The sequence below is a fragment of the Myotis myotis genome, unplaced genomic scaffold (genome assembly GCF_014108235.1).
Source record: "Myotis myotis isolate mMyoMyo1 unplaced genomic scaffold, mMyoMyo1.p scaffold_m19_p_15, whole genome shotgun sequence".
In the NCBI taxonomy this organism is placed as follows: Eukaryota; Metazoa; Chordata; class Mammalia; order Chiroptera; family Vespertilionidae; genus Myotis; species Myotis myotis.
Window position 1 is genome coordinate 4,528,131 of NW_023416319.1, and position 27,789 is coordinate 4,555,919.

The window sequence follows — 27,789 nt, forward strand, 5'->3', positions numbered from 1 at the left end:
GCCGCAGCCTGGGTGGGGCGGGGTCTCAGGGAATCCAAGGGCGGATCAAGGAGCTATGGCTGATTCTCCGCTCGGAGTCGCGAGACCCAGTGTCCCGGCAATGGCTGCAAGCACCTCTGAGGGAAAGCCGCCTTCAAGTTCGCCCGCTGCTGGGCAGACCAGCTTCTCCCCGTATGAGTCCTGGGTCCCCAGAGACTTCCCGGAACCGGAGTTCAGAGCAGTCGGGAGCTTGTGATTCAAAAAGACAGCCGCATCCTCAGGTGCCTCCCCCTTTCCTCGCGCGCGCGAGCCGCCGTACCTCTGCACTTCACCTCCGCAGCGCCTCTGGCTCTCAGCGTGCTTTTCTTTCCTTCTAGTTGTAGAATTTACACTCAGCCAGCCTTCCTGTTGTTCTGGATGATGTTTGCTCAGTCCTTTGCGGTAATTTTCAATTGTTGTGTGAGGCGACAATTTCCCGGTGTTTACCTATGCCGCCATCTTAGTTTCTCCACAGTGCTGATTCTTTACATTGGCAACTAAATAGCTATTGAAGCCGAAACCGGTTTGGCTCAGTGGATAGAGCGTCGGCCTGTGGACTGAAAGGTCCCGGGTTCGATTCCGGTCAAGGGCATGTACCTGGGTTGTGGGCACTTCCCCAGTGGGGGATGTGCAGGAGGCAGCTGATCGATGTTTCTCTCTCATCGATGTTTCTAACTCTCTATCTCTCTCTCTCTTCCTCTCTGTAAAAAATCAATAAAATATATTTTTTAAAAATAGCTATTGAATACTAGATTATGAAAAGTTTTATTTTTACAAATATAAGCTTTAATTAAATTTTAATAATGAAAATTATTTAAATAACACTTGGAACGCAATAACAAGAAGACAAACTCATTAAAAATGGGTAACATATTGAACAAACATTTCTCTAATAAAGACATACCAAAGGCTAATAAGCACACGAAAAGATGCTCAACATGATTCGTCATTAGGGAAACACAAATCAAAACCATGAGGGACTGCTTCAAACCCAGCAGGATGGCTAAAAAGACAGACAATGTTAAGTGTTGGTGAGGGTGTGGAGAGACCGGGATCTCCATGCACTGCCAGTGGGAATGTAAATGATGCAGGCGCTTTGGAAAAGTGTGGCAGTTCCTCAGAAGTGAAAGATAGTGCACCATATGACCCAGCAATCCCATCCCTACATAAACTTAAGAGAAGTGAACACATATGTCTACACAAAAATTCGTACGTGAATGCTCATAGCATTATTTGTAACAGCTGAAAAGTGGAGGGAAATTGTCCATCAATTCATGAATGAATACGCAAAATGTGAGATAGCCATACAATGAATGGTATGTGAGAATATACAGTGGAATGTTATTTGGCAATAAAAAGAAATGGAGTGTGCTGATACATGCTACGTGCTCTGATGTGGATGAACCTTGAAAACATGATGCTGAGTGAAAGAAGCCACAACGTGCACGGCTCCACTTACATGAAATGTCCAGGACAGGCAGATCCACAGACACAGGAACTGGGTTATGGGTGCCGGCGGCGGAGCGCTGTGACAGTGTCGTGTTTCTTTTCGGGGTGATGGAAGCGGTCCAGGCCTGATAGCGGGGGTTGTTACACAGCTCTGCAAATGTACTGTGACATGGTGAACCGTACACGTTCAGTGGGTGAGATGTATGATATGTGACTTCTGATCCGTTTACCAAAAAAAAAAAAACGGGCAGGCTGATTCGGTTCAGCCCAATGGCAGTGTCGGCGAGTCTGCAGGCTCAATGGCCATAGGTGGCCCCGGCGTCAGGAAGGCCCCGCCCCCCGGCCCGCCCGCTTATCTGCACCTCGCGGCGGAGGGAACGCGCAGGGACCGCCCGGGACCGCGCGATGGAGTCGAGCGGCGGCGACGAGGGGGCCCCGGGCCGCGGGCCGCGGGTGCTGGTGGTGGGCGGCGGCATCGCGGGGCTGGGGGCGGCGCAGAGGCTCTGCCGCCACCCGGCCTTCCGGCACCTGCGGGTCCTGGAGGCCACAGCCCGCGCTGGAGGCCGCATCCGCTCGGAGCGCAGCTTCGGTAACGGCCTCTCCCCGAACTCCCTTCCCGAGCTCATGCCCAGATCCCAGCCGGTGCCGCCCCGCCCGAGCTCTGCCGCCGCCTGGCCGGCCTGCGCCCAGGCTTAACCGACCCGGAAGCCTTCCCTGCCCCCTAAGTGAACCCCCGCCGCGCCCCAGTTAATCAACCAAAGTTCACTGGTCCCCGAAACTCAGCTGCCCGTGGCGGGCAGGGCAGTCCCTGCGGGGAGGGATCCCATGACTGTACCCACCGCAGCCTGCGCTCGGTCCCAGGTCATCCCTCCGGTGTGCTCCCCAGGCTGGTGCAGGCCAGCACACCCCCTCCTCCGGGGTCCCCCTCAAACTAGGTCGGGCCAGGCCCTTCGGTGAGGGACTGGGGTCCTCAGGGACCCGTGGCCCTGGGGCTGGTTTTCAGAGCATTTTGGGGAAGGGCAGAGCTGGCTGAGGTCCAGGAGAAGGGCTCAGGGTTCACCTTCGCGGGGACAGAACCGCAAGGTGCCATCTGTGTCCCCTCCCAGGTGGTGTGGTGGAGGTAGGCGCTCACTGGATCCATGGGCCCTCTCAGGGCAACCCCGTCTTCCAGCTGGCTGCTAAGTACGGGCTGTTGGGGGACAAGGAGCTGTCAGAGGAGAACCAGAGGATCGATACCGGAGGTCACGTGGCGCTGCCCTCGGTGTCCTATGCCAGCTCCGGGGAAAGTGTGAGCCTCGGGCTGGTGGTGGAGATGGGCCATCTGTACTACCGCCTCATCGACCAGTCCCGGGAGTTCCTGCACGCGGCCGAGGCCCCCGTGCCCAGTGTGGGGGAGTTCCTCAAGAAGGAGATCCGTCAGCACTTGGCCAGCTGGACAGAGGACGAGGAGACCAAGAAGCTCAAGCTGGCCATTCTGAAGAACTTCTTAAACATAGAGTGCTGTGTGAGTGGCACCCACAGCATGGACCTGGTGGCCCTCGCACCCTTTGGGGAGTACACTGTGCTGCCGGGGCTGGACTGCACTTTTCCTGGGTATGTGTATGCCACACCCACCCAGCCCTCCATGCTCCCCAGCCCCCCTCCATGCACCCACCCAGGCCCCCTTCATCTACCCCAGATCCCCTCCATGCTCCCCAGGCCCCCTCCATGCACCCACCCAGGCCCCCTTCACCCACCCCAGGTCCCCTCCATGCTCCCCAGGCCCCCTCCATGTACCTCTGGTGAAGCTTTGGGAGGCAGGGGAGTGGTGGGAGGGTCAAGGGGGACTTTTGTCTTCTCTTTTCATTATTATTTTTTAAAATATATCGTTATTGATTTCAGAGATGAAGAGAGAGATAGAAACATTAATGAGAGAGAATCATTGATTGGCTGCCTCCTGCATGCCTCCTTCCGGGGATTGAGCCCGTAACCCGGGCGTGTGCCCTTGACCAGAATCGAACCTGGGACCCTTCAGTCTGCATGCCAACGCTCTATCCACACCACCCAGGGCTTTCTCTTTTTAGAAAGCTGGTCATTTGTTTCCCCAATTTTTCTCATTTAAGAAAAGGGAAATAATGATTTTCAAGAAAAAGTGATTAAAAGAAGGAAATGCATCTTGTAATGCTTTCTTCCTCCCATGTTTACGAGGCCCCTCAGGTGCTCAGCACTGTGTGAGGGGTCCTTCCCTGGAGGGGAGTGGTGGGAGGGTTAAGGGGGACTCAGTCTGCCCCCAGGCACTAGTGAGACATTCCCACTGGGCTCTCCCAGGTGTCCTCCCAGGCCCCATGCACAGGGAAGGGCCTTTGTGCAGAACCAGAGCACTGGGCAGACAGCAGGGACCTTGTTCACTACCTTGGAACTTTGCCCATTTCATCCTCCCATTAGCCGGGAGGCAGGTATTAACATTCCTGTGGTGGATCAGAAACCACAGGGCGGAGCCTGGCAGGAGGCCCCCAGGCCCTCCCTGACCCTTCCCAGCCTCCTCTGTGGAACCTGAGTGGGGACAGAGCTGCTGCAGCTTCTTGGAGGGCTGTTCTAGTGTCTCCCCTCCAAGCTGGTCCTCTCATCAGTGCCAACACCCTGTCTCCCCCAGGGGCTACCAAGGACTCACAAACTGCATCCTGGCCTCCTTGCCCCAGGACGTGATGGTTTTTAACAAGCCTGTGAAGACTATTCACTGGAATGGGTCCTTCCAAGAAGCTGAGTCTCCTGGGGAGAAGTTTCCAGTGTTGGTGGAGTGTGAGGATGGAGACTGCTTCCCAGCACATCACGTGGTCCTTACTGTGCCCTTAGGTAAGGTCACCATCCAGTCAGGGTTTCCTCCCTTCTCGGCCCCAGGTGCCCTGGCCTCTGGCTCTCTCCCTTGGCGCTGGGGTTTTTCCTGGCTGCTAAGCTCACATTCTCATTCTAAGTCTTGGATAGAGTGACTCTGTTGTGTTTTATAGCAATCCCAGGCTTTGGAAATAGGAGTTTCACAGAGAAAAGGGAAGTCAGCTGTTCTCATCCTTTGGAGGTCTTTTCTGGAAAGGTTGGGGGATCTCCTGATGGAGGTTCACCTGGGAGACAGCATGAAAGCCACACCTCAAGGTTAGGTCCAGCCATCATCAAGGAAGGAGTTAAGTACATAATCTATTTAATTCTAGAGCTGATGCTTTCGACAGAGACTTTGAGTAGGAGTGTGCAATTTGATAAAAGGTGGAGATGATTGAAATCAAAGTTTTGCCAGAGTTGTCTCATTTACCCCTGAGGCAGCCTGAGAACTTACCTGGCCCCATCTCCTGTTTGACAAATGTCAACAGAGATAAGTCAGTTGCCCAAGTTCACAAAGCTAGCAGGAGCCAGAGCTGACTTAAAATCTCCTCCATGCCCCACAAGTGGAATCTTGTTCTGCTGCTCCATTTGCCTCTTCTCTCCTCTCTCCCTTCCTTTCTTTTCTTCATTCTTTCTTTCTTTCCCCCCTTTGTTCATTCATAGTTGCTGGTGCTTACTGAGCCCTTGCTGTGATCAGTAGGAGCATTGTTACGACTGTCCATACTGTCACAGGGAGCCAGGCCTGTACCACACTTGTTCTTTACAGCCACATAGAATTTTCTTCTATGCAGGTGCCATTGCTTAATATTACTTAACTAGAAGCCCGTTGCATGAAGATTCGCACAATAGGCCTTCCTTCCCCTGGCTGCTGGCACCAGTTTACCTCTGGCACCCGGGACCCAGGCCTTTGGTCCGGCTGCAGCAGTGAGGCTTGGCTTCAGTCTTCAGTCTTCACTCCGGCCGGAGCCTCCAGTCTTCGCTCCGCGCCTGCGTAAGCAAATTAACCGCCATCTTTGTTGGATTAATTTGCATAGCCGCTCTGATTAGCTGGTGGGCGTAGCGGAGTGACACCAATTTGCATGTTTCTCTTTTATTAGTGTAGACTAGAGCCTGATGCACAAAATTTGTGCAAGGGTCTTGGCCCTCATAGCCACAGCGGCTGCCTAGGCCCTCCTAGCCCCAGCTTCTTCCAGAAGGTCATTCCACTGTTTGGGCCATCTGGCCTAATTAGCATATTATGCTTTTATTATTATAGATATGGATGGAAATTTAGGTTACTTTTATTTTTTCTGTTTCACACAATGTTTTACATGTGTGTTTAAGAATGCTTGTGCGGCCCAGCTGGCATGGCTCAGTGGTTGAGCATCGACCTATGAACCAGGAGGTCACGGTTTGATTCCCTGCCAGGGCATATGCCTGGGTTGTGGCTCAATCCCCAGTGTGAGGTGTGCAGGAGGCAGCCCATCAATGATTCTCTCTCATCATTGATGTTTCTATCTCTCTCTCCCTCTCCCTTCCTCTTTGACATCAATAAATATATATATATATATGAAAGAACACTATATGGATATTTCTGTAGGACCTGAGTTGAAGATCTGGACAGGTGGGGATGGCTGTGGAGGGTGTGGCGACCCCTTCTGGTCCTCCCCACCCCCTGCCTCACTCCCTGTGGGTTGTCCATCCTTTTCTCATTGACTAGCGAGTTATGTGCATCTTAAGGGATTGGCTTCCACAGTGGCTGATTTTTCCTGTTTTGTTTGACTTGGCTACATTAATTTTTTCATCTGGCAGATTGTGTTTATGTGGCCTCTGAAAAGGCCTGTGCTGTGCCTCTTACTGCTTCTCCCCACGATCCTGGGGCGCTGTGCTTTCCGGGGGTGAGAGGCAGAAGGGTCAGACACGAGCCTCCATCCCTACAGAGGCCTCTCTCTGACTCTTCTGCGGGCTCAGGGTGGGTTTCCATGGCTGCTGATCCCAGTTACGGATATTTCTGTGGTGTAAGTCGAGTCCACTGATAAATTCCAGGTTTTCTTAAAGAACATCTGGACACCTTCTTCCAGCCGCCACTGCCCGCTGAGAAGGCAGAAGGGATCAGGAAAATGGGTTTTGGGACCAACAATAAGATCTTCCTGGAGTTTGAAGAGCCCTTCTGGGAGCCGGACTGCGAGCACATCCAGGTGGTGTGGGAGGACACATCGCCCTTGGAGGACACCGCTCCCCCGCTGCAGGACGCCTGGGTCAAGAAGCTGATTGGCTTTTTGGTCCTGCCTTCCTTCGAGTATGTATGCTCCCATTTCTCTGAGGAAGCCTGCGTGCTGAGAGGGCTGGCTCCTCGGCGTCGTTTGGGTTGATTCACTGTGAGGTGTCTGGAGGGTTTCATGGTGGGGATCCTGAGGGTTCCCCAAGGGCTGATGATAGACAGACCACCTGGGCCTAACCCCTGTGGGACAGATGGGCACACTGTGTGGCTTGTCAGCATTGCTGAGGCCAAGAATGTGCTGGTGGAAGGAAGGCATGTTTAGTCAGTAAGAAAGTATTTGCTGAAATACAAGCTGGGGCTTATGTAGGTCACAGAAGAAGTCTGAAATGTGGACATGTCTGTAACTGGGAGGCAGTGCTTAAACCCAATGCAGTCATTGAACAAAGCATCCTTGTAAGTCATGGGATCAGAGAGCCTCACTTGAAGGGCTAAGTCGTGTGTCCCAGACATGCAGCATAAGCAAAGCAACGGGTGTGGGCTTGGTGCTCACTCAGAAATCAAAACAGGAATCATTAGGGAGGGAGGGACTGATTTTTCCAGCAAAGCCCAACCTGGGTTGTCTCAGTGGTGTGTTCTCCGCGTAGGTCTTCCCATGTCCTCTGTGGGTTCATCGCTGGACTTGAGTCCGAGTTCATGGAGACACTGTCAGATGAGGAGGTGCTTCTGTCTCTGACACGCATGCTTCGCCGGGTGACAGGTACTGACCACGGCCATGGCTCTGCCTTGTGCTCCTTGTTGGATGACCTCTAAAGGGGAACCAAACTTCCTAACAGTGAAGAACTGAGTTTGCCTCTGCGCCTCCAGGGACGATCCTTCCTTATATTGGTGGGGTCACTTATCTGAGTTCTTGTTCCTGAGCAACTGAGATGGCTTTGCAAACACTTTTCACTTCCCTTTTCCAAAATATGCCACCAAAATAAATACAGCAGCCCCTAACCAGGGCTTTAAGATGAGACATGGAGGCTCAGACAGCGCAGTGACACATGGTCACGTGGGGTGAGGATGCAGTGATGGCGTCCCCAGTTGGACAGAGTGGATAAGACTGGGAGAGCCTCTTATTCATACACTTTGTGGCTTGGTTTTCTTCCTGGGCAGTTTCTTTCATTTTAAACTGTTCAGTCTTGAAAATGAAGGCCCAATTGCAGGCTTGTGGGAGGAGTCCCGGTTCACGTGTGGCATCTCTGTGGTTCAGGGAATCCACAGCTTCCTGCGCCCAAGAGTGTGCTGAGGTCTCGCTGGCACAGCGCCCCCTACTCCAGAGGCTCCTACAGCTACGTGGCCGTGGGCAGCACCGGGGATGACATTGACCTGCTGGCACAGCCCCTCCCTGCGGACAGAGAGAAGGCCCAGGTATGGTGTGGCCCCTGGATGGGAAGGCACCGGGGTCCTGCTGAACACAAGAGAGTGTGGGTGGGGCTGGGGCCCCTGAGACTCAGAATCCCTTTGCTTTATATTTTCATTGATTTCAGAGAGGAAGAGAAAGGAAGAGAGAGACAGAAACATCAATGATGAGAGAGAATCTTTGCCTCCTGCACACCCTACTCTGGTGGTCAAGGCCACAACTCGGGCATGTGCCTTGACTGGGAATCAAACCGTGACCTCCTGGTTCATAGGTCAACGCTCAACCACTGGGCCATGCCAGTCAGGAGAATCCCTTTTCTTTTTGGAAATCAAGAATACTTTTAAAATGTATTATCTTCATCAGAATTCTACACATACATAGCCGCAGGGCACATGCTCGTGTGGCTTCCCAGGGCTCCAGTACAGGCGTCCCAGTGGAATGGGCGCTGCATCACCTCCTGTGACCACGCTCAGAAGTCAGAAGGCACCATTCTGGGGCAGGACATGGGCCCCACCTTTCTGTAGGAGTCTCCTAGTTTGGGTATAAAATCGTGGTTTGAGAGTCATGCCCTTCAGGGTTTAGAACATTTTCCACTGTTGCTGTTGGGAAGTCCAAAGCCACGTGGAGACCTTTCTTCCTTGTGTCCCGTGCTCCAAACTCTTAGGAAGCTTAAAAGAGCATTAGGCTCCAACACCCACGGAGTCCAGAGGCACACCACCCTTGGCAGGCGTCCACTCCCTTCACATGGCTTGTCTTGAGCCCCTCAGTCAGCTGGGAAGTTCTTGTGAATCATCTCATCTTCTCTCTGCTTTCTTTTCTTTTCTAAGATTTCTGTTTGAATGGTAGACTTCTGGACTGGTCCTCAAATATTCTTATCTTTTTCTCTCCTAATTTCTATCTCTGTTTTTCGGTCTGCATGTTGGGGGATGTTCTCCGCATTGTCTCCCAGGCCCTCTGTTGCATTTTCCATTTTGTGATCACGTTTAATCCCGAATGTTTGCCGTTTGAGCCCTGTTTCCGTGCGAAGCACCCACTCTTGTTTTGTGGCCACATCAGGGTGTGGGATTAGGTGAAGAGCAAAGCCACCGCCACACCATCAGCTCTGTAGCCACAAGCGGAAGGCATGGGCCTGTTGCTGGGCCCCAGAACCCCATCCTAACCCCACCCTTCTCTGCAGCTCCAGGTACTGTTTGCAGGAGAAGCCACACATCGGACGTTTTACTCGACCACACACGGGGCTCTGCTCTCTGGCTGGAGGGAGGCTGACCGGCTCATCGCTCTGCTGGACCCCCAGGCGCAGCTGCACGGTCCCAGGCTCTGAGCCAGCCCTTTCCCCCCTTGCCGGGGGAGGCTGCCACCATCCTTTCCTCTGTTCAGCCTGGCTGGAGACTTGGGATGTATTGTTACGGGTCATTGCTCTCATTTTTCACGACTGTCACTGGGTCTGGCGATGGCTGAGCTGGAGCTGGGGTCGGGGGGAGTCTTCCTGGAGAAGTGAGACACAGGTGTGACCAGCTGCTGGTGGGTGGCTCACATAAAGCGTGTCAAAACCTCTGTGTCCAGAGTCGTCCTTACGCCTCAGGGCTGCAGCATCTGTGGCTTCTGTCTTCAACTTGCGCCAGGCCCAGTCATTGCAGGGCCCCTGGACTCTGGGTGCTGTGGTTGCCACTTGTTCTGGGCATCTTCAGGTGTTTCTGAGGGCCAGCAAGTGGGGAGATGGGAGGGCACAGGAGGCACCCCATCCTGAGGGTTTCTGGAGGAAGTGAACAAACAATGAGGCCTCAAGAGTGCGGAGGGTCAGGGTAGCCGGTGTGTGAGGGTGAGGGAGGAGAGCGCTAGGAGTGCACTGGGCGATGTTGGGGTGTGTTGGCATACCAGGGGTGGGCAAACTTTTTGACTCGAGGGCCACAATGGGTTCTTAAACTGGACCGGAGGGCCGGAACAAAAGCATGGATGGAGTGTTTGTGTGAACTAATATAAATTCAAAGTAAACATCATTACATAAAAGGGTACGGTCTTTTTTTTTTTTTTTTTAGTTTTATTCATTTCAAACGGGCCGTATTCGGCCTGCGGGCCGTAGTTTGCCCACGGCTGGCATAGCCCCTTATCCTTCCTGTCTTGGGTCAGATTGCCCCTCCAAAGGGTCTTCCTGCCCCTTGCCCAGGAGTTGTATGTGTGCCCAGTGCTTTGTGTCACTGGAGTGGTTTTGCTTGGACCGCTTCCAATCAAAGCTGTGCAAGAAGCCCAGACTTCAGCAGGGGTTTGTTTGCGTTTCACGGCCCTAGGCTAAGAAAGGATGCAGCTCCAATCGGATGCATAAATCTGTATCGTTAACGCCCACAGTTGCATCAATGCTTGAGGCCTGGGGAGGCATTTCTGTATCCCAAGAGGCAAAGGCAGGATGCAGGCTGCTTCCTGGGTGGGAGGCGGCTCAGTGAGAAGGACTGGGGGCTGAGTCCCCACCGGTTCTGACTCATCCGGAGGCTCACTCAGCGGGGAGGCCACCTGGCAGGACTTGTCTCTGGTGGTGGGCACTTGTCTCAGCCCCAGGAACCTTTAACGCTGCGTGTTAGGAACTTTAAGACCATCAAGACCACCGTGAAGATGTTTTCGTGTTGAGAATCTGAGCATGTTGAAGTTTAGGAGCTCGTTTCAAAAATCCCGTTAGAGAAGTAGTTTTGTAACTCTGTGTGCCATTGAGTAGTTGCTGGGACCCGACTACGTCACACGGACAGTGAGGACTCACTGTCTAACTCATTGTATAACTGCAGTCAGTTTTTGCAGAGGGTTTGTTTGCCATATTAAAACCTGGAGTACTTGGGGGGAGCGGGAAAGGAGGATAATACACTTACACGGTAAATCTGAAAATACTTGAAAATTTTAACCAGGTTTGTAAACAGGACCCAAATGAGAACGCTAAAACCCCGCCCCGGCGCGTGGCCCCGCCCCCTAGGTCCCGGCCGCCACTGGAGGCAGCGTTGTACGCACGCGCGGGTCGCCCCGGGGCACTCGAAGGCCGGAACCTTCGAGGACCGGAACCTTCGGCGGGGGTTGCTGGCCCAGCGGAGAGGTCCGTCGCGGGAGCGGCCCCCCGCGCTGCGCGGCCTGCGGGGACGCGGCGCGATGAGGCTGGCCCCGCGCGCACTGTGCAGCGCCGCCGGGGCGGCCTGGCGGGAGAGCTTCCCTTTGGAGGGTCACGATGTGGCGCGCTGGTTCCCGGGCCACATGGCCAAAGGTGAGGTCCCGGCAGGAGGGGGCGGCGTCCCCGGTGCCCGGCTGCTCTGGGGTCGCCGCGAGCGCGTCGGCGGGGGTGACCTGATCCCTGACTCCCAGCAGGGCCCTTCTGAAGCCTCAGTTTCCACATCTGTTCTTAAAAAGAAGCAATATTCCTGGATATTATGTTGAGGACCAAAGGAACTAGGAGTAGGAGAGGACTTCCCAAGTGCTTTCACTGCGGCACCTTAAAACGTGGTCATTTCTTGTCTTCTGCCTCAACCTCCGGGAGTTTCTTAGTGTTTGTCAAAATGTGGCCCTAAGAGACGCCTGGGACCCGCCCAGCTCTTCTCTGTGCCCTGCTTGCCACTGGCCTTCCTGCTCCAGCCCTCGGAGTCACTCAGATTCACCCTAAACAGCGACCCGGTGCCCGCCACGCCAGGCTCCTGCCGAACGCTGTGCGCGGGTGCCCCGAGTGGCGCGCGGAGTTGGGGGGCGGGGGGGGGAGGGGCGGAGATGTTTGAGGCCGCGCGCTGCTGCTGAACTTGAGGAAAGCCCAGCACAGGGTGACCCGTCGTCATTACTGGCGCACATCACTCAGACGTTCTTTTCGGGCGATTGGGGGGTCGTTGTGGACCCATCAGCTAAAGGTCGTGGCGCCCTGAAAGGCCGCGCGCGGACCCCTCGCCTTAGGCGCTCTGCTTTCCAGGGCTGAAGAAGATGCAGAGCAGCCTGAAGCTGGTGGACTGCATCGTCGAGGTCCATGATGCCCGGATATCCTTTGCTGGCTGTGATACTGGAACTTCCATTAAGAAATACATAGTTAGTCCCCATTCTTGGTTGGAGCTCCAAAAACTCTTGGAAGGTCCTAAGGGATGAGAGAGACGAAGGCCTCCGTTAAGTTAATGAGGCGACTTTTGGAAAGCCCCTCAGGACGGGTTGGTTCCTGGGGACCCACTGTCACTGCTAACCCCTGGCCCCTCGGAGCAGAGAGGGGCTGGAGGCGGACTTGATCTGCCGTGGCCAGGGCTCCCATCAGTCTTGCCTGAGCAGTGACGCCGCCATAAAACCCAAAGGATGAGGTTCGGAGGGCTTCCGGGTTGGTGGACACATGGAGATCCGGGGAGAGTGGTGCTCCCCGAGAAGACGTGGGGGTCCCGTGGGGGGAACCCTGTCTCCTCAGTGGGCGCCGGAGGAGGCAGCGATGGTTTGGGACACACTAGTTAACTTTTCTGAGTGATCAGATACGCATTTTGAAGGTTTGTACCTTGACAGCCTAGCAGTGGTCTAGCTTTGTTTTTGTCGCCGCCATTCCCACTTGAGAAGCCACGTGAGAGCCACTGCCGGCCTGCCGCCCCTTCTCTATGGGAAGCAGTGTCCGTGGCTCCGTGGCTGGGAGGGGAGGGCAGCACGCGGCCGGCCTCACAGCTCCGGGACGAGGAGGCTGGGTGTGCGCTCGCCCTGAGACGGCGTCAGTTCCTTCTAAAGATTTCCTTCTGAGGTGGTGCCGTCTGGGCAACAAGACAAAATCAATTAATCGGCTGGTAAAAGCTCTGAAGGAATTTTTGCCTTAATTTTGCCACATCCCGCTTTCGGGCCGCAACCCTCTGTTTCAGGAAACCCTCGGGATTAAGCCTCACTTGCTCGTCCTCAACAAAATGGACTTGGCGGATCTGAAGGAGAAGCAGGTAAGGCCCTCCGCTGCCTGGGCACTGGCTCGCTGGGCCCTGATGGCAGCCACCGCTGACAGCCTTGCGTTTGCTGGCCAGGCAGGCTTACCTGGGCACTCCGCCCTGCGTCTGCAGGCTTCCTCTAACGTTTAATTTATGGTCGAACCATTCGTGTGTGTCTCCCGGGGAAGTGGCCGGGATGTGCTGCCGGAGCCCAGTGCCCGCAGGTGACTCTGAGCACTTGAAATGCGGCTCTTGTGGCTGCAGAATTGACTTTCACATGATTTCACTTTAATTAGTTTAAATTTCAGTGGCCATATGAGGCTGTTGGCCACAGGCCTGGACAGCGCTGGCCTGGTGGCCTCCTGTGATGGCTACTTTCCCCCAGGTGTCCACATTCACCAATTCCAGGGCCGTCCAGACCCCCGCTTGGCCTGCAGATCGCCTCCCGCCCACTGTGTGATCTGAAGGTGGGGAAGGCCCAGAGTTGAGAAGGGATTCTCCAAAGCCAGGCAGAACCCGGGGACACAAGTGATCAATTGGAGGACATTTCCCTTGGGTCCCAGAGGTAGAGAAACGTGGTGATTCTGGAATGCCCTTCCCTTTTCTTGCTCTGTTGTCAAATCCTTTGCAGAGTATGTGTTAGAGTCTTTTGAATTCCGTTTGTTTTCAAGTTGTTAATGGTGCAGAGATTTTCCTTTCACTGCAGCCTCAGAAATGCATTCCAGGTTTCTTGGTACGTTGGCGTTATTTAAACCCCAACCCCAGCCTCCATAGTTTTCCAGGAAACCTTCACATGCTGAACCACATGTCGCCTGACTCCCACCCACTGCACAACCCAGGAGCCCACCTCTGATCAGTTCAGTCCGTCCTGTTGTGCGAGGCTCATAGCTTCACGGCTTTCCGTGGCTTCATCAGTGAAACGTCAGTCTTATCAGCGAATCCCTCTGCCCCTCGATGCTGATTTTGTTGTGCTGGCCGCACTGAGGTTACCTAACAGGACACAGCGGCGGCTCACCTCGTTGGGAGGCAGCAGGAGTGTTTGCTCTCAGGCCCTGCTTCCCCGAGGTCTTGGAGGGGAGAGCGGGGAGGAGAGGCTCCCCGTGGTGGTCCTCAGTGCAGTGGGTGGGAACATCGTGTGAATTTATACACTTCAGAGTGGCTTCACATAAGTCTGTTTTGGCTGTTTCTTAATCTGCATCATTATACTAGTAACTGAAATGCATAACTAAAATTAACTGAATTAGTGACTTTTTTGTTCATCTAAATATCAATCATGTTTAGGTCAATAGCTGACCAAACAGTACCATGTTGGGTTTTTTTTGTTTTGTTTTTTTTTTTTTTAAATATATTTTATTGATTTTTGACAGAGAGGAAGGGAGAGAGATAGAGAGTCAGAAACATCGATGAGAGAGAAACATCGATCAGCCGCCTCCTGCACATCCCCCACTGGGGATGTGCCCGCAACCCGGGTACATGCCCTTGACCGGAATCGAACCCGGGACCCTTCAGTCCGCAGGCCGACGCTCTATCCACTGAGCCAAACCGGTTTTGGCCCATGTTGGTTTTAACAAGTATGATTTATATGCTGATTTCACTTAATGTTAAGACCAGTGAACTCATATTAGCCTGAGTTTACTTTTGGGCTTTTAAAGTATTCCATATACTTTGTAACCAGATTGGGTTCAAACCTTAAAGTGGATTCACTTTGTGAAAGCTTGTTAGAATACACAGGAGTGACGAAAATACTAAGGGAAAATGAAACTGTATTATTTCAGTGCCGGATGTGGCTTCAGAGTAACCTAGGTCAGCCTCATTTTATAAGAAGGTCCTGGGGTCCCAAGAAGGCAGGATGCTCACGTCCGGTGGAGCCTAGAGCCCTCCGACTGAGACTGGCTCTTCCCTCCTGTCCTTTCACGGAGCCAGCTGCTCTGGGCCATGATGGGGCCAGGCTGTCCTCTCAAGTCCCCTCACACAGTCCGTACTGCCCTCAATCCTCCCTGTGTCCTCAGATCCTCAGACCTTAGGGTGTTATGCCACCCCTATTTTTACTTAGTATTTAAAATAGAAATATCTCTTTCAGAAAATTATACGACACTTGGAAAGAGAAGGCCTAAAAAATGTCATTTTTACCAACTGTATCAAGGATGAAAACATCAAGCAGGTGGGCTTTTCTGTTTACACTCAAATGCTTCTGCTGAAGGACTGTGAGAAAACACTGCAAAATGTTCTGTGCTTTCATAGGAGGAGAGTTTTGGAGGCAGTCCACAGATTGGCTGAGACTCCCGGGGCACACTTGTCTCCTGGTGCCCAGAGCAGATGGGCCTGGACAGTCCGGTGGTCTGAAAGGGCAGAGTCAGGCTGTAAAATATGCTCCTGGTTATAAATAGGAAGGGCCTTTGGGAAGTCTAGCACCTTATTCGTGCCAGTTGTGTTTGGAGAATTTCACTGGCTGGTGTACGTCTTTGTTACAAGGAGTTGTCACCCTCCTGGGATGGGACAGGACAGGGCACAGGTAGTCCCCCGCATCGGGCAGTCAAATCCGTGACGTGGATAGAGCCTGAGTGTGCCACCTCCAGAAACCAAGGGAGAAGCCGGTTTCCCGTGAAAGTGCCTGTGTGGTTGTTGCAGGTCATCCCGAAGGTCACGGAATTGGTTGGAAACAGCTACCGCTACCATCGAGGAGAGGTTGGTTGATGGACCAGCGCTGGCCCTGGGACAGTCCCTTCTGCTTCGGAGCCCGAGGCTCACCTGCTAAACACAGTGGGCCAGACCGAGCCCTTGGCGTAAACATGAGCCTCTCGCCTCACTGCTCCCCTGCAGGAAGGGTGGGGGGCTGTCAGGGTGGGCAGGCCTTCCTTCCCCCTTAGCTGGCCTAGGCTGCTGGGTCCCGTGGCGTGGGCTGTTGGGGTTCCCGGTGGGGGTCTGGGTGTGTCCCTGATAGCCGCTGCTCTGCTCTGCAGAATGTGGAGTTCTGCATCATGGTGATTGGCGTCCCCAACGTGGGCAAGTCCTCACTCATCAACTCGCTCAGGAGACAGCACCTCAGGAAAGGTACTGCCAGCCACATCGGCTGAGGTTGCGACGCCCTCACCACTCCTTCAGAGCAGCTGCTCTTGTCCTGAGATGAAACTCAGCCCCTACGTCCTTGGGCACAGTCCTCAGCTTGTCCCTTTCCACCAAAAGGACCCACTTAGCAGCCTGCTTGTGGTTACACGGTGAGGGAGTCCTCCCGTGACATTTCACACTTAATTTGTTCTCTCTGCTTGATACATGGATGACTGTTCTAAACTTTGATGATTTTGCCTTTTTATTTAAGTTTTTTTAAAAAATATATCTTTATTGATTTCCGAGAGGAAGGGAGAGGAAAAGAGAGATAGAAACATCAATGATGAGAGAGAATCATTGATAGGCTGCTTCCTGCACGTCCCACACTGGGGATGAAGCCCACAACCCAGGCATGTGCCCTTGACCAGAATCGAACCTGGGACCCTTCAGTCCGCAGGCTGACACTCTATCCACTGAGCCAAACCAATCAGGGCTTCATTTAAGTTTTTGATCCATTGTGCCCAACGCGTTACACAGCCCATGGGGTCTGATGTCAGGCAGGGGTGTCGGGAGCCTGCTTGAGGATCACATCTGGGAGCCCCTGGCTATCTCCCTGCTTCATGCATGTTCTCTGATTTCGAGGCACACAGGAGGGTCCACAGCACTCTAACTGTGCCTGCCCCTTTTTCCTTAAGTATTTGGAAGATTCAAACGGTGTCTGCATTGGCATCACCCCGTCAGTGTCAGCGTGTGGTCTTTATTAGCACTGTTTCCAGTGCACAACCCGAAGGCTGTAAACTGCACTGCACTGGGATTGACAGGCGCTGCTTCTGGTACTCTTTGGAGGGTGGTCATAGTCATCTATTTTTTAAAGTTCCTTTTTCTTTAATTGTGGCTTTAAAAATTGGTGGCATTAAGTTGTATAACTCAACACCCCACTCTCTCCCAGCCCTGGGAACCTGGAATCTCCTTGCTGTCTCTGGGTCTGTGAATGTAGCACCTGTGACTGATGCCACTGAGCATAATGGTCTCCAGGTCCATCCAGGTTGTGGCAGGTGCCAGACCTCATATATTTTAAGGCGGAATAATACTGCGTTGTGTGGATGGACCACATTTGCTAACCATCCACCAGTGGACACACATGTCCCTTTACCCTCCAGTTGATTTGGCAGAGGGTGCAGAGTCTGCTTGGGACACACCCTGAACTGGGCCCCAAAGCACAGGCTGGCCCTTGGTCGGGTCATCCTCACAGACGGCCTACCCTGGGCAGTGCTGGGGGCAGTGCCGTGGGGCAGATTAGGAGGGTGCAGGGTCAAGTTTGGGAGGGAGGGAGATGACCGCTGAAAGGAGCAGCTGTGGTCTGACCTTCACAGTCAGGTCCTTGCCCCTTTCCCTCTACAGGTCTTGGAGCACCTGTGCAGGCAATGGGGAGGCATTGCTGGAACCTGGTTGAAAAGGTCATTGCCATGAGCTGGTTTGGGGCAGAACCCTGAACTCAGGTTCATTTGGGCCTTTGCAGGTTTCCATGTGCTTCATTGCTTGTTCTGTACCTGATACGCCAGGTGTGTTAAGTGTATATTGACAGCCCTGTTTCTCCTGCAGGAAAAGCCACCAGGGTGGGCAGCGAGCCTGGGATCACTAGAGCTGTGATGTCCAAAATTCAGGTAGGGTCTTCAGCTCCTGGGCCCAGAGCTCCACACACACAGATGACTGTCACCCCCTGAGGGCTTGCAAGGTGGCGTGCTCCTCTCTGTCCTTTCCCTCAATCTCCATTCCCACGAGTGCTCGCCACGGGCCAGGCACTGCACCCACCTCCCACCAGACCGATGGGGAGGGCACACTTGTCCCTGTTTACAGATAAGCAAACTGAGGCACAGAGGTGTTGCGTCTTGTGCCCAAGGTCAGAACGTAGTCAGGGCCTAGCCGAGTTGCGTTACCTCTCTGCACATTCCCTTCCTCCTGGGAGGAAAAGATGGGGCTGTGGGGGCTCTTGCTGTTATCTCCAAATTAAGTGGGAGCGAATTCCTGTGGGGAAGCCAAGAGCTTGTGAAAACAACCCCATCAGGGTAGGTTCATTCGGGAGTCTCCTGCTAGAGGGCTTATCCAACAGGCCTGGTGGGAGGGCTGCTTGACACTTCCTGAGTGGTGAGCCAACTGCCCTCTGTGCCCACAGGTGAGCGAGCGGCCGCTGATGTTCCTGCTGGACACTCCTGGAGTGCTGGCTCCTCAGATTGAGAGCGTGGAGACGGGCCTAAAGCTGGCCCTATGTGGTGAGCCACCCTCAGGGTCCCACCTGTGGCCCCGTGTAGCCCCAGCCCGGTGGTTGTGCCACACTAACCCGCTGGCCGCACTGTCCCTTGTACAGCCAGGCAGAATGGTCAGGCCTGGGCATGGCCTTCTCCTTTCAGCCTCTGGCTGAGACCGAGAGCGTGCACTCACCCTCACTGCCTGTTTCCAGGAACCGTGTTGGACCACCTGGTTGGGGAGGAGACTCTGGCCGACTACCTTCTCTACACCCTCAACAGGCACCAGCTCTTTGGGTGAGTGCCGGGTGCAGGGCAGGCCAGCCCATCCTCTCTCCTACGCTAGCGTTGTTTCCAAAGTGGCACGGTTAGGGTATTGCAGACAAAGAACAGTTTGTGCATCATTTGAAGCAGCGGTCGCCAACTGGTGGTCCACGGGCCACTGGTGGTCCGTGAGGTCCGAAAGGTTGGCGACTGCTGAGTTAGCCCTTTGAGTGCCAGCCAATATCCTAGGAACTGTGCTAAAATTGCCAAGGCATTTTTGCTGATTCTACAGCAGTTTAGGAAAAAAATTATGAATTGCAAGTACCTGTAAAAAATTAGACAGATAAATGCCAGTGGTCAATTTTAGAACTACAAACATTCGGCATCATAAGTATTATCTGCACTTAGGTGCCATCTGTCAATAAAGAGTGAACTACTAGCATCTAATAGTGACACTGCAGGAGGAGCGCGACAGCGCTCCCTGCACTTTTGGTGAAAGACAGGAGCGCGATCACACTCCCTGGCACTCTAGGGGTTAGCAGGGGTGGGCAAACTTTTTGACTCGAGGGCCACAATGGGTTCTTAAACTGGACCGGAGGGCCGGAACAAAAGCATGGATGGAGTGTTGTGTGAACTAATATAAATTCAAAGTAAACATCATTACATAAAAGGGTATGGTCTTTTTTTTCAATAGTTTTATTCATTTCAAACGGGCCGGATCTGGCCCGCGGGCCGTAGTTTGCCCACGGCTGGGTTAGAGTGGGTTAGAGTGGGATGCGTTTGATACAGACACAGCTGTGAAGCTGCTTTGTAATTCCTCCTCATACCTTGTCACCTACACTGACACCAGTCACCCACACTCACGAAGGTCCCTGTGGAGCCAGATGTGACCTCACAGGCCGCCCTGGCTCCTGCTGGCTGACGGTTGCTCTCTTTAGGTACGTGCAGCACTATGGCCTGGGCGAGGCCTGCGATGACGTGGCAAGTGTGCTGAAGCGTGTGGCCATAAAGCTGGGGAAGACGCAGAAGGTGAAGGTGCTCACGGGCACAGGTGAGACTCGGGGCTTAGGGGGCCTGTCCTTGGAGCAGGCCTGGCTGTCCAGGGAGGACACTGGGGGACATGAAGCTGTTGTGGGAGCGAAGGTTCTTGTCCAGCCTCCCTGCTGGGTGCACTCTGTGTTCACCCTTTCCTCTGCAGCCTCAGGAGGCTCGCTCTGTTTTATTTATTTATGTTTTTAAAATATATTTTATTGATTTTTTTACAGAGAGGAAGGGAGAGGGACAGAGAGTTAGAAACATCGATGAGAGAGAAACATCGATCAGCTGCCTCCTGCACACCTCCTACTGGGGATGTGCCCGCAACCCAAGGTACATGCCCTTGACCGGAATCGAACCTGGGACCCTTTATCCGCAGGCTGACGCTCTATCCACTGAGCCAAACCGGTTAGGGCTGTTTTATTTATTTTTTAATTTAATATATTTGTATTGATTTCAGAGAGGAAGGGAGAGGGAGAGAGAGATAGAAACATCAATGATGAGAGAGAACCATTGATTGGCTGCCTGCTGCACACCCCACACTGGGGATTGAGCCCGCAACGTGGGCATGTGCTCTGACCAGGAATTGAACCGTGACCTCCTGGGTCAAAGGTTGACCCAGCTCAACCACTGAGTGACACCAGCCGGGCTCTCTGTTTTCTTTTTGAGTGGGTCCTGGTGCCTGAGCTCCACAGGGTCGCTATTCCTGAGGGCAGGCTGGGTGGGATCCTGCATGGGAGCCCCTTCCTCACCAGACCCTCTTGCCTTCCCCAGGCAACGTGAACGTCATCCAGCCCAACTACTCTGCAGCAGCCCGTGACTTCCTCCGGGCCTTCCGCAGTGGGCTGCTGGGCCCCGTGATGCTGGACCGGGACGTCCTGCAGAGCTTCCCCCCCACAGACCCCAGCCAGGCTCCAGGCCCCCGCGACATGTAGTGTCCCAGACCTTCATGCCTGGGTTTTGACACTCAGGGCTTCCTCTTCCGAAAGCTCTATGCCAGTCACTACACTAAGGTCTCTGCTCCAGGAAGGGGCTGCGCCCTCCTGCTCCACAGCCAGGCCAGCTCCTGGTTCCAGGGGACAGTGCCTGGGGTGTGGACGTCAGGCACCGACGTCCCTGAGCAGTCCTGCGTGCCTGGCTTGGCGAGGACATTCACTCCTGCTCACTTCTCATATGGAGAAGCGGACATTGTCCCGGAAGGAGTGAAGCTATAATCTAATTTAAATGTTTTAAACTAAAAGCCTCATCTCTGTTGTTGGCCCAGTCACCCTCAGCACCTTGAGCGCTTGTGTCAGGGCCCCTGTCACCAGGGAGAAGTGGGAGGCGAGCTGGTTAGCAGCTGAGGGATGTGGAGTCACCTGATGCAGTGTCCTGGGTTCTGCAATGAGGAGGCGCTGTTGCCAGGACAGTGTTTATTTCATGACACTATTGCAATGTGCACACAAATGTGGACAGGAGGGTCCAGTACTCATGGCAGAACCCAAGCACTGGCCTGTCCCCTCGGTAACAGTACTGGCCGGGAGGGTCTCTGGTATGGTCAGCGGGGACCTAGGGCTCCCACTGCTTCTAAGCACCTTCTAGCTGACGGACAATGGCACTTCCCAGGTGCCTCCCAGCATTTGTCATTGCACCTGAAGGGGTCCACGGGGCAGGAAAAGAACAGAGGGAGGATGGGTGGGGTGGGGGGAGCAGATTCCCTGGTCAGTAGCCCCGGCTGCTCTGTCGGGGTGGCCTGACCTTCCTGTAGGTCTCACTACCCATGTGGGTTCCCTTCTAGTTCCCACTATTCATGTGGGTTCCCCCCAGGTCCCACTACCCACGTGGGTTTCCCACATTCCACAAACCCTGGTTAACCCCGAGATGGTCCACCCTGAGCACCCTCTGCCTCCTGCGGGAACCCTGAGGGATTCAAAGATTCGGGGTCGCATCAAACGCCAGACGCGCTCCCAGGGTTGGGGATGAAATGCGCTCTTGACTGGAGTGTGGCATCTCGATTCCAGAGCGAGCTGATGGCTCAGTCCTGGTGGTCATCTGAGTGGCTGGGCGCAGCCACACTGGGCCCACATGTCGGGCCCTTGGGGAGAAAGCTCGGCCCTGTGCAAGATGACTTTCCTGCTCCCTGCCGATAAAGTAGCAGGACGGTCACGCTGCCTCTGAGGCCCTGGGCAGGGCTTGGCCACAGCTCACTGGTCTTTGGTAGCATCGAGCTTGGTCTGGAATGGAAGGAGGAGCGTCTGGGCTCGCTGCACCCCAAGAATACTGGCAGTGTGGACACAGGAGGCTGCCGAGGCTTCCTCCTGCAGCTTCGTGTTTTGGAGAAAAACACTTGGTCCGAGTCCTGTGGAAAGCCTAGAGGCCCCTGGCCCCTGACCAGAGCCAGCTGTGGGAGGCCGAGGAGGCCGCCGCCCCTCCGCGTGCGCCTCTCGTGCGTGCTGTCTGTCACTGAGTCCAAAGGCCCTGAGGTCCAGGGGACGAGGGCGCACTCTGGGAGGCTCTTGCTGAGCACCGGGAGGGTGAGGTCCCCAGGAGCCAGCCTGGGAGCTGCCCTGCCTCGGGGTGCGGTGGTGGTAGAGCTGGAGTACACGTCGAAGAGCTGCTCCCCCAGGGCTGAATTCACAGATGCACCAGAGGCTAAGGGTTGGCCTTATACTTAGGGGTGTTGGGTGCCATAGGCAAACCCTGTGTTCCCTTAGAAGCTCCTCGACATCAGCCCTGTGGCCCTACCTTCAGAATGTCTGGAGTGTTTAGACACCCCGAGATGGTAGAGGAGCTCTGCCTCCTGGGTGCTTCCTTCTACTGAGGGAGGCTCTCATGCCTTGCTGGGTCCTGGGGCCCAGCCACCTCCGCCTTCCTCCAGGTACTGCCCATGGTCATGTGACTAGAGCTCCCAGCCTCCTCCATTTGCACCACAGCCTCACCTTGGAGGGGGTGCTGCCCGCTGAGGGTTGCTACTGCCTACTTGCTACCTGTCTGCCTAGAACACAGCGAACCAGGCAGGGGAGGGCTCTTCAGTGGGAGTGGCAGTTGCAGTCCCTGAGCACAGGCCAGGGCTCTGGGTCCGGGATTTGAACCTGAAGTTCAAAGGGAATGGAAAGATCTTGATGTTTAAACAAAATGTTTTTTCCAAAGTAGGTCCCAAGAAGAGTCAAGTGACTTGTTTCAAGTCAGAGCATAGTGGCTCCAAGGGAGTCCCTGGCAGTGGGTCCCAGAGCATCTGCACAAGGTGCCGGGGGGCAGGGCAGCCCGTGGGCACCGTGTCCTCCTGGGAACTGTCCACAGGACCACGAGTGGGCAAGCCTGGCTCTGAGATCCACGGAGGGTCAGCACCTGACATTCTCCATGCTTCAGTCTGTGAGCAGGAACCTCTTCCCTTCTCCAAATCAATTCCTTTGGTCCATTGTGACAGCTTCTGTGGGGGAGGCCACCACAGTCCTCTGTGCACCTCCGCCTGGTGGTCAGCACTGTCCACACCCCTCGAGTGTCCAGGGTGGGTTCCAAGGAGACGGAGTGGCCGGAACAGCCTGGTCTTGGCACCTGTCTTTGAGGCAGCTCTGGAGAGATGGCAGGCAGCTGGCCCAGACGGTACAGGAGCCACGGGACACCTGCCTTTCTGGGGGAACCCCCTGACCTGTAAATGGTGGGTGAGGCATCCTGGAGCTGATGGTGGGGAGACTCTGGAGGGGCTTGGGCAGGATGGTGAACAGGAGGTGGTGCCTGGGTCTCAGGGAAGAGAGGATGCAGCTTCTGCTGGGACTGGCAGGCATTACCCACACAGCCTTTCTGGACACCGGGACCATGGGCTGTGGGCTGCGGCCTGCGGGGAGGGTGCGGGCTGGGGGGCTGATTTGGCTCTGAGCCCTGCCATGCCTAGGGCTGCAGCAGCCCCAGGGCGCTGAGGGCCCCACCCAGCAGCAGGCAGAGGTGCAGGCTGCACATAGGCCCCGCATCCGACGTCCATGCCCAGTAGCTGTAGACAGCGGTCCTGTTGCCTCCGGATGCAGTGTCCTCGTCCTCCAGGTCACTCTCCCAGGGCCCCAGGGCCCTTCTCCAGCCTGAGCCCGAGGAGGCCGCCGCCGCCGCCCCCGCCGCCGCCGCTGCCGCCACCGCCCCCACGCGCAGAGAGGACCCAGCGTAGCGGGGCGCCGGCCTCACGCGCACCCTGGGGACTCCGCGTGTGCCTCCGCGTGCGCCTCCACGCGCGCTGCCGCGGGCCCCTCCTCGGCCACCCTTGGTCTCGCCGCTGTCGCAGAGGAAGGCGGCGGCTAGCAGCAGAGCCCAGCACGTCGCTGCCATCCAGTTCATTCTCGTGGGGCAAAACCTGTGGACGACGGAGGAAAGGACCTCAGCTTCCGCGGACAGGGGGCTGGTGCCTGGGGCGGGGTCCCACTCCCCTCTCAGGCTGGTAGACTGATGAGGGGCTTGAAGGCCTAGGATTCGGGACTCAGGCCTGGGGAGGGGTCTTGTTCAGTAACCTGCGAGGGGTCAGCGCCTGGGGTGCAGTGGGGGCAAAGCGGGGGTGGTGAGCACCGCGCGGTGGTGTCGGGAGGCCGGTGCGGCTCTCCATCCTGGGCGGCTCCGGAGGACCCACCAGGCCCGCGCTGCGGCGGGGGGGAGAGGGGGAGATTGTGCTTGGAGGCCGCAGTCCGAGGGCCCCCAAGGACCAAGATCGGGGTCTGGAGCAAGGACCCGTGTGCCTCTGCCTGGCTCTCCCGGGCCCTTCCCGGCTGCGCGCAACCGTGGCGAGGCCGGAGTCTGGGGAACGCGCGACTGGTGACGCGGACTGACTCCACCCCCCAGGCCGGCACCTAGGGGATCGGTCCCTTCCCCCAACCCCGGCCCCGCACTCCACCCCTCCTCCGACTGCCTGGCCCCACAGCCGGGACGGGACCGGGACCAGGACCGGGACAGGACGCCGGCCGGTTCCTGGCGCAGCGATCTGGGCGGCGGCTCGACCCTCTTCCCGGACCCGCCGGTCCCTCCATCCCTGGTCCCGCGGGCACCCGCCCGGCCTTACCCTCCACGGGGCTCAGTCGGAACCGCGGCCGAGGTGGCGGCTCCAGGGGCTGCAGGCGAGAGGAAAGCCGCGGGCTGTGGGGGAGATCCTTCGCCCGAGCGGGGCGCTGGAGCCCGGATCCGTGCGAGGCCGCCGCCCTAGGATTGGGGGCGGGCAGACGCCGAGGCTCGGCTCGTCCCTCGGGAGACGGGAAGGGAGGAGAGAGGGGCGGCTCTAGGAGCGCACAGCCCCCTCCCTTCCCAGCACCACCCTCCTCGCTGCACCCCGTCCTCCTTCCCACCCACCCCTGCCTCCCTCAGCAGTCCCCATCCATCCCCCTCTCCACCCCCGCGTGCACTGTGCCCACATCTGTCCTCACTTCACCCCCTCCTGTCCACCTTTCCACCCTCCACCCCATTCCTACCCACTTCACATCCTCATCTTCCTCCCTGTCCCAGGGGGATGTCCCTGACACACGGACCTATTGCCATGGCAACCTGAGCTCAAGGTCCTGGTGACCAGGCCCCCAGCGGCTGCCTCGCCAGCACAGCAGGCCCAGGTCTGGGATATGGCCCCTCCTCCGCCTGCAGTGAGCATCGGGTAGATCCGTGGGGGTGGCCACTCCATGGCAAGGTCACCTGTAACCCCACTGCCCAAGCCAACAGGCTTCCTGGTGCTTCCAGGTGATCAGGGGCACTTCCTGAAATGGTGCTGTCTTGCCTCTGGGCCCCTTTCCCCTCCCACCTTGGACAGTAGGTCTTCACCCAGCCACTCCACTCGCCAGGCGCTTAGCAGTGGGTGCAGGGACCTCCTCGCTGCACACAGTTGTTAATGTGGTTAGCCTCTCACATCTCCATCAGGTCCTCATGACCCCAAAGGCTAAGAACCTCCGCTCCACGAGCTCCTGGCCACTCTCCCTTCCTTCCTTCCTTTCTCTCTTTCTTTCTTTCTTTCTTTCTTTCTTTCTTTCTTTCTTTCTTTCTTTCTTTCTTTCTTTCTTTCTCTTTCTTTCCTTCCTTCCTTCCTTCCTTCCTTCCTTCCTTCCTTCCTTCCTTCCTTCCTTCCTTCCTTCCTTCTTCCTTCCTTCCTTTCTTTCTTCTTTTTGTTAATCCTCACCCGAGGATATTTTTGCATTGAATTTTTATTTTTTTAAAATATATTTTATTGATTTTTTACAGAGAGGAAGGGAGAGAGATAGAGAGTCAGAAACATCGATGAGAGAGAAACATCGATCAGCCGCCTTCTGCACATCTCCTACTGGGGATGTGCCCGCAACCCACGTACATGCCCTTGACCGGAATCGAACCTGGGACCTTTCAGTCCGCAGGCCGACGCTCTATCCACTGAGCCAAACTGGTTTCAGCAACTAATAGATTATTTAGAAGTGCATTGTTTCCAAATATTTGGAGATTCCCCAGAGAACTTAATCTTTTAGTGATTTCTATTTTAATTCTATTCTGGTCAGCATACATGCTTTGTATTGCTTTTAATTCTTTTAAATTAGACTTAGTTTATGGCCTAGAACAGAGGTCCTCAAACTTTTTAAACAGGGGGCCAGTTCACTGTCTTTCAGACATTCCACACATGCGCACTGCGGGCCTGGGACGAGTTGGCTGCTAAGCAGGACACACCCGGCGGACTGGATAAATGTTTTCGGCGGGCCGCATGTGGCCCGCGGGCTGTAGTTTGAGGACCCCTGGCCTAGAATATGGGTCTGCCTCGTTCCATGTGCTCTTCTGTGCTGGGGGAGTGCCAGTCAGTCAAGTGAGTCTGCCTGTATCCTCCCGACTTCCCACTTGTTTTATCTCCCTGGGTCTTGTACACACGCTTGTTTTTGAGTTTGTTTCTGGAAAGTCCCACACCTGCTGCCACCCTGCCCTTTCATCGGTATAGATGTGCCAGCTCCTCGTTGGTTGCGCGCTGATCCTGTAAGAGAAGAATCACCTGCTTGCAGCGCACTCTCAGGTGTTACCTTCCTCCCTCCTGACGGGATTTTCTGTTTGTTTTTACTTCTTCCAGACACAGGGTGGTGCTAGTTGTCCAGACTCGTGTGACTGGACTCCCGAGTGATTTGGAAGTACTTTTTCTGATCTAAAGGCCTCTCTCGTGGGACATTGGTCTCGTCACAGCGGCTGGGACTCTCGGAGCCGGGTTAGCTCCAGGTCTATCCAACCGGAGGCCCCTCGGATTAGTGGTTGGTGTTTTCGGGGAACCCAGCATCTGTGGACAGTCCTCCTGCTTCCCAGGGCCCTGTTTCCCCAACCATCTCAGACACCTTCCCACAGACCCAGCTTCCCGTTGGCCAGAGCCCCCCCCCCCCCCCCCCCCCCCCCCCCGGTCCAGGCGTGAAAATTAAGGCCCTTTTCTCAGGTCGTTCCTACAGCATCCCTCAGCACCTCAGTGAGCGCCCCAGAACTGGGACCTGGGAGTCCCTAACTCCCAGGCCAGCGTGCCCAGCCCCTGCAGGGCCCCTCTCTGTGCCTGCAGCGGAACCGCCACAGCTTCCCCACAGGCTTCCTTAACTGCACCCCCTTCTCGGAAAACAAGCCAGGGCGGGGGCACCACTTCCTGCCTTTTCTGCAGAGATCTTATCTTTATCCGCACACCTCCTGGGGCCTCCTGCCAAAGCCGCAGGGCTGGCCTCCTCCCAGGAGGACCCTTCCCCTTCTTTCTCTCCAGCCTCCTGTCTTCTAAACGAAAGGGAAGGAAACCCCACCCCACAGCCTCCCGCTCTCTGCCCCACCCCCCGCCGCCTCACCCCCCTGCTCACGCCTACTGGCAGGATGCCCCCAAGCCCCTGTGACTGGCCCTGGAGGGGCTCAGACTGTCCCTGCTGCCCTTCCATCCACATTCCAGCCACCGTCATCCTAACCCACGTGGGGCCTCCCAGTCCTGCTGTAGTGACTGGATGGTCAGTTTGCATTTCCATGTAAACTGTAGAATCATTTTTATTGATTTCAGAGAGGAAGGGAGAGGAAGAGAGAGATAGAAACATCAATGATGAGAGAGAATCATCGATCAGATGTCTTCCGCACGCCCCCCCACCCCCGACCCCCCAATGGGGATCAAGCACGAAACCCCGCCATGTGCCCTGAGCGGGAATCGAACCGCAATCTCCTGGTTCATGGGTGGATATTCAACCACTGAGCCATATGGGCTGGGCGATCCTTAACATTTTTGTTGCCTTTGTAATAACTGGCTATTTAAAAGAATTCTCCACGTAGAAAAACAAGTGACTTTCATTCATTGACCGTGTCCAGAAGCATGCTAAACTTTCTTGTGAATTCTACTAACTTATGTGCAGATTCTTCTGGATGTTTTACAACCCAGTGGCATTGTCTGTGAGTGATGAGGACTTCACCCTCCTTTCCAACCCTACAGTCACAAGCACTTATCATTTGGGA

General features: G+C 55.3%; 3 protein-coding genes across 7 annotated transcripts; 2 read left to right on the forward strand and 1 right to left on the reverse strand.

The window, feature by feature from the left end:
- Positions 1-1,813: 1,813 nt before the first annotated feature.
- PAOX (polyamine oxidase) lies at positions 1,814-9,473 on the forward strand. Of its 3 annotated transcripts, XM_036335752.1 has the most exons (7): positions 1,816-2,056; positions 2,574-3,060; positions 4,100-4,299; positions 6,343-6,595; positions 7,162-7,274; positions 7,770-7,927; positions 9,097-9,473. In XM_036335752.1, the coding sequence occupies exons 1-7, from the start codon at positions 1,873-1,875 to the stop codon at positions 9,238-9,240; spliced, it is 1,539 nt and encodes a 512-aa protein (XP_036191645.1). In that variant the 5' UTR covers positions 1,816-1,872; the 3' UTR covers positions 9,241-9,473. The 3 variants fall into 3 exon arrangements, with proteins under 3 accessions (XP_036191648.1, XP_036191646.1, XP_036191645.1); XM_036335753.1 differs by lacking the exon at positions 7,162-7,274 and having other exon boundaries at positions 1,815-2,056; positions 9,097-9,233; XM_036335755.1 differs by lacking the exons at positions 6,343-6,595; positions 7,770-7,927; positions 9,097-9,473 and having other exon boundaries at positions 1,814-2,056; positions 7,162-7,250.
- A 1,495-nt stretch (positions 9,474-10,968) lies between these two features.
- MTG1 (mitochondrial ribosome associated GTPase 1) lies at positions 10,969-20,632 on the forward strand. 3 transcript variants are annotated; one of them, XM_036335756.1, is made up of 11 exons: positions 10,972-11,154; positions 11,842-11,906; positions 12,716-12,820; positions 14,886-14,966; positions 15,434-15,490; positions 15,766-15,856; positions 17,453-17,514; positions 18,024-18,120; positions 18,309-18,390; positions 19,296-19,408; positions 20,167-20,632. In XM_036335756.1, exons 1-11 carry the CDS (start codon positions 11,043-11,045, stop codon positions 20,325-20,327), a joined length of 1,026 nt encoding a protein of 341 aa, XP_036191649.1. In that variant the 5' UTR covers positions 10,972-11,042; the 3' UTR covers positions 20,328-20,632. The 3 variants fall into 3 exon arrangements, with proteins under 3 accessions (XP_036191650.1, XP_036191649.1, XP_036191651.1); XM_036335757.1 differs by lacking the exon at positions 15,434-15,490 and having other exon boundaries at positions 10,969-11,154; XM_036335758.1 differs by lacking the exon at positions 11,842-11,906 and having other exon boundaries at positions 10,984-11,154; positions 12,749-12,820.
- A 156-nt stretch (positions 20,633-20,788) lies between these two features.
- On the reverse strand, positions 20,789-24,665 carry SPRN (shadow of prion protein). Its single transcript, XM_036335759.1, has 2 exons — positions 24,407-24,665; positions 20,789-23,710 (listed from the first exon to the last, which is right to left on the reverse strand). The coding sequence occupies exon 2, from the start codon at positions 23,692-23,694 to the stop codon at positions 23,260-23,262; it is 435 nt and encodes a 144-aa protein (XP_036191652.1). The 5' UTR covers positions 23,695-23,710; positions 24,407-24,665; the 3' UTR covers positions 20,789-23,259.
- Between the last annotated feature and the right edge of the window lie 3,124 nt (positions 24,666-27,789).

What these genes read in the sequence shown, in the direction of transcription:
- PAOX (XM_036335752.1), top strand. Translation starts at nt 1,873, where the DNA reads ATGGAGTCGAGCGGCGGCGACGAGGGGGCCCCGGGCCGCGGGCCGCGG. An exon ending in CATGCTTCGCCGGGTGACAG is followed by an intron (nt 7,275 to 7,769) that starts GTACTGACCACG and finishes TCTGTGGTTCAG; the next exon opens with GGAATCCACAGCTTCCTGCG. An exon ending in CGGACAGAGAGAAGGCCCAG is followed by an intron (nt 7,928 to 9,096) that starts GTATGGTGTGGC and finishes CCTTCTCTGCAG; the next exon opens with CTCCAGGTACTGTTTGCAGG.
- MTG1 (XM_036335756.1), top strand. Translation starts at nt 11,043, where the DNA reads ATGAGGCTGGCCCCGCGCGCACTGTGCAGCGCCGCCGGGGCGGCCTGG. An exon ending in CGGATCTGAAGGAGAAGCAG is followed by an intron (nt 12,821 to 14,885) that starts GTAAGGCCCTCC and finishes TATCTCTTTCAG; the next exon opens with AAAATTATACGACACTTGGA. An exon ending in CTGTGATGTCCAAAATTCAG is followed by an intron (nt 17,515 to 18,023) that starts GTAGGGTCTTCA and finishes CTGTGCCCACAG; the next exon opens with GTGAGCGAGCGGCCGCTGAT.
- SPRN (XM_036335759.1), bottom strand. Translation starts at nt 23,694, where the DNA reads ATGAACTGGATGGCAGCGACGTGCTGGGCTCTGCTGCTAGCCGCCGCC.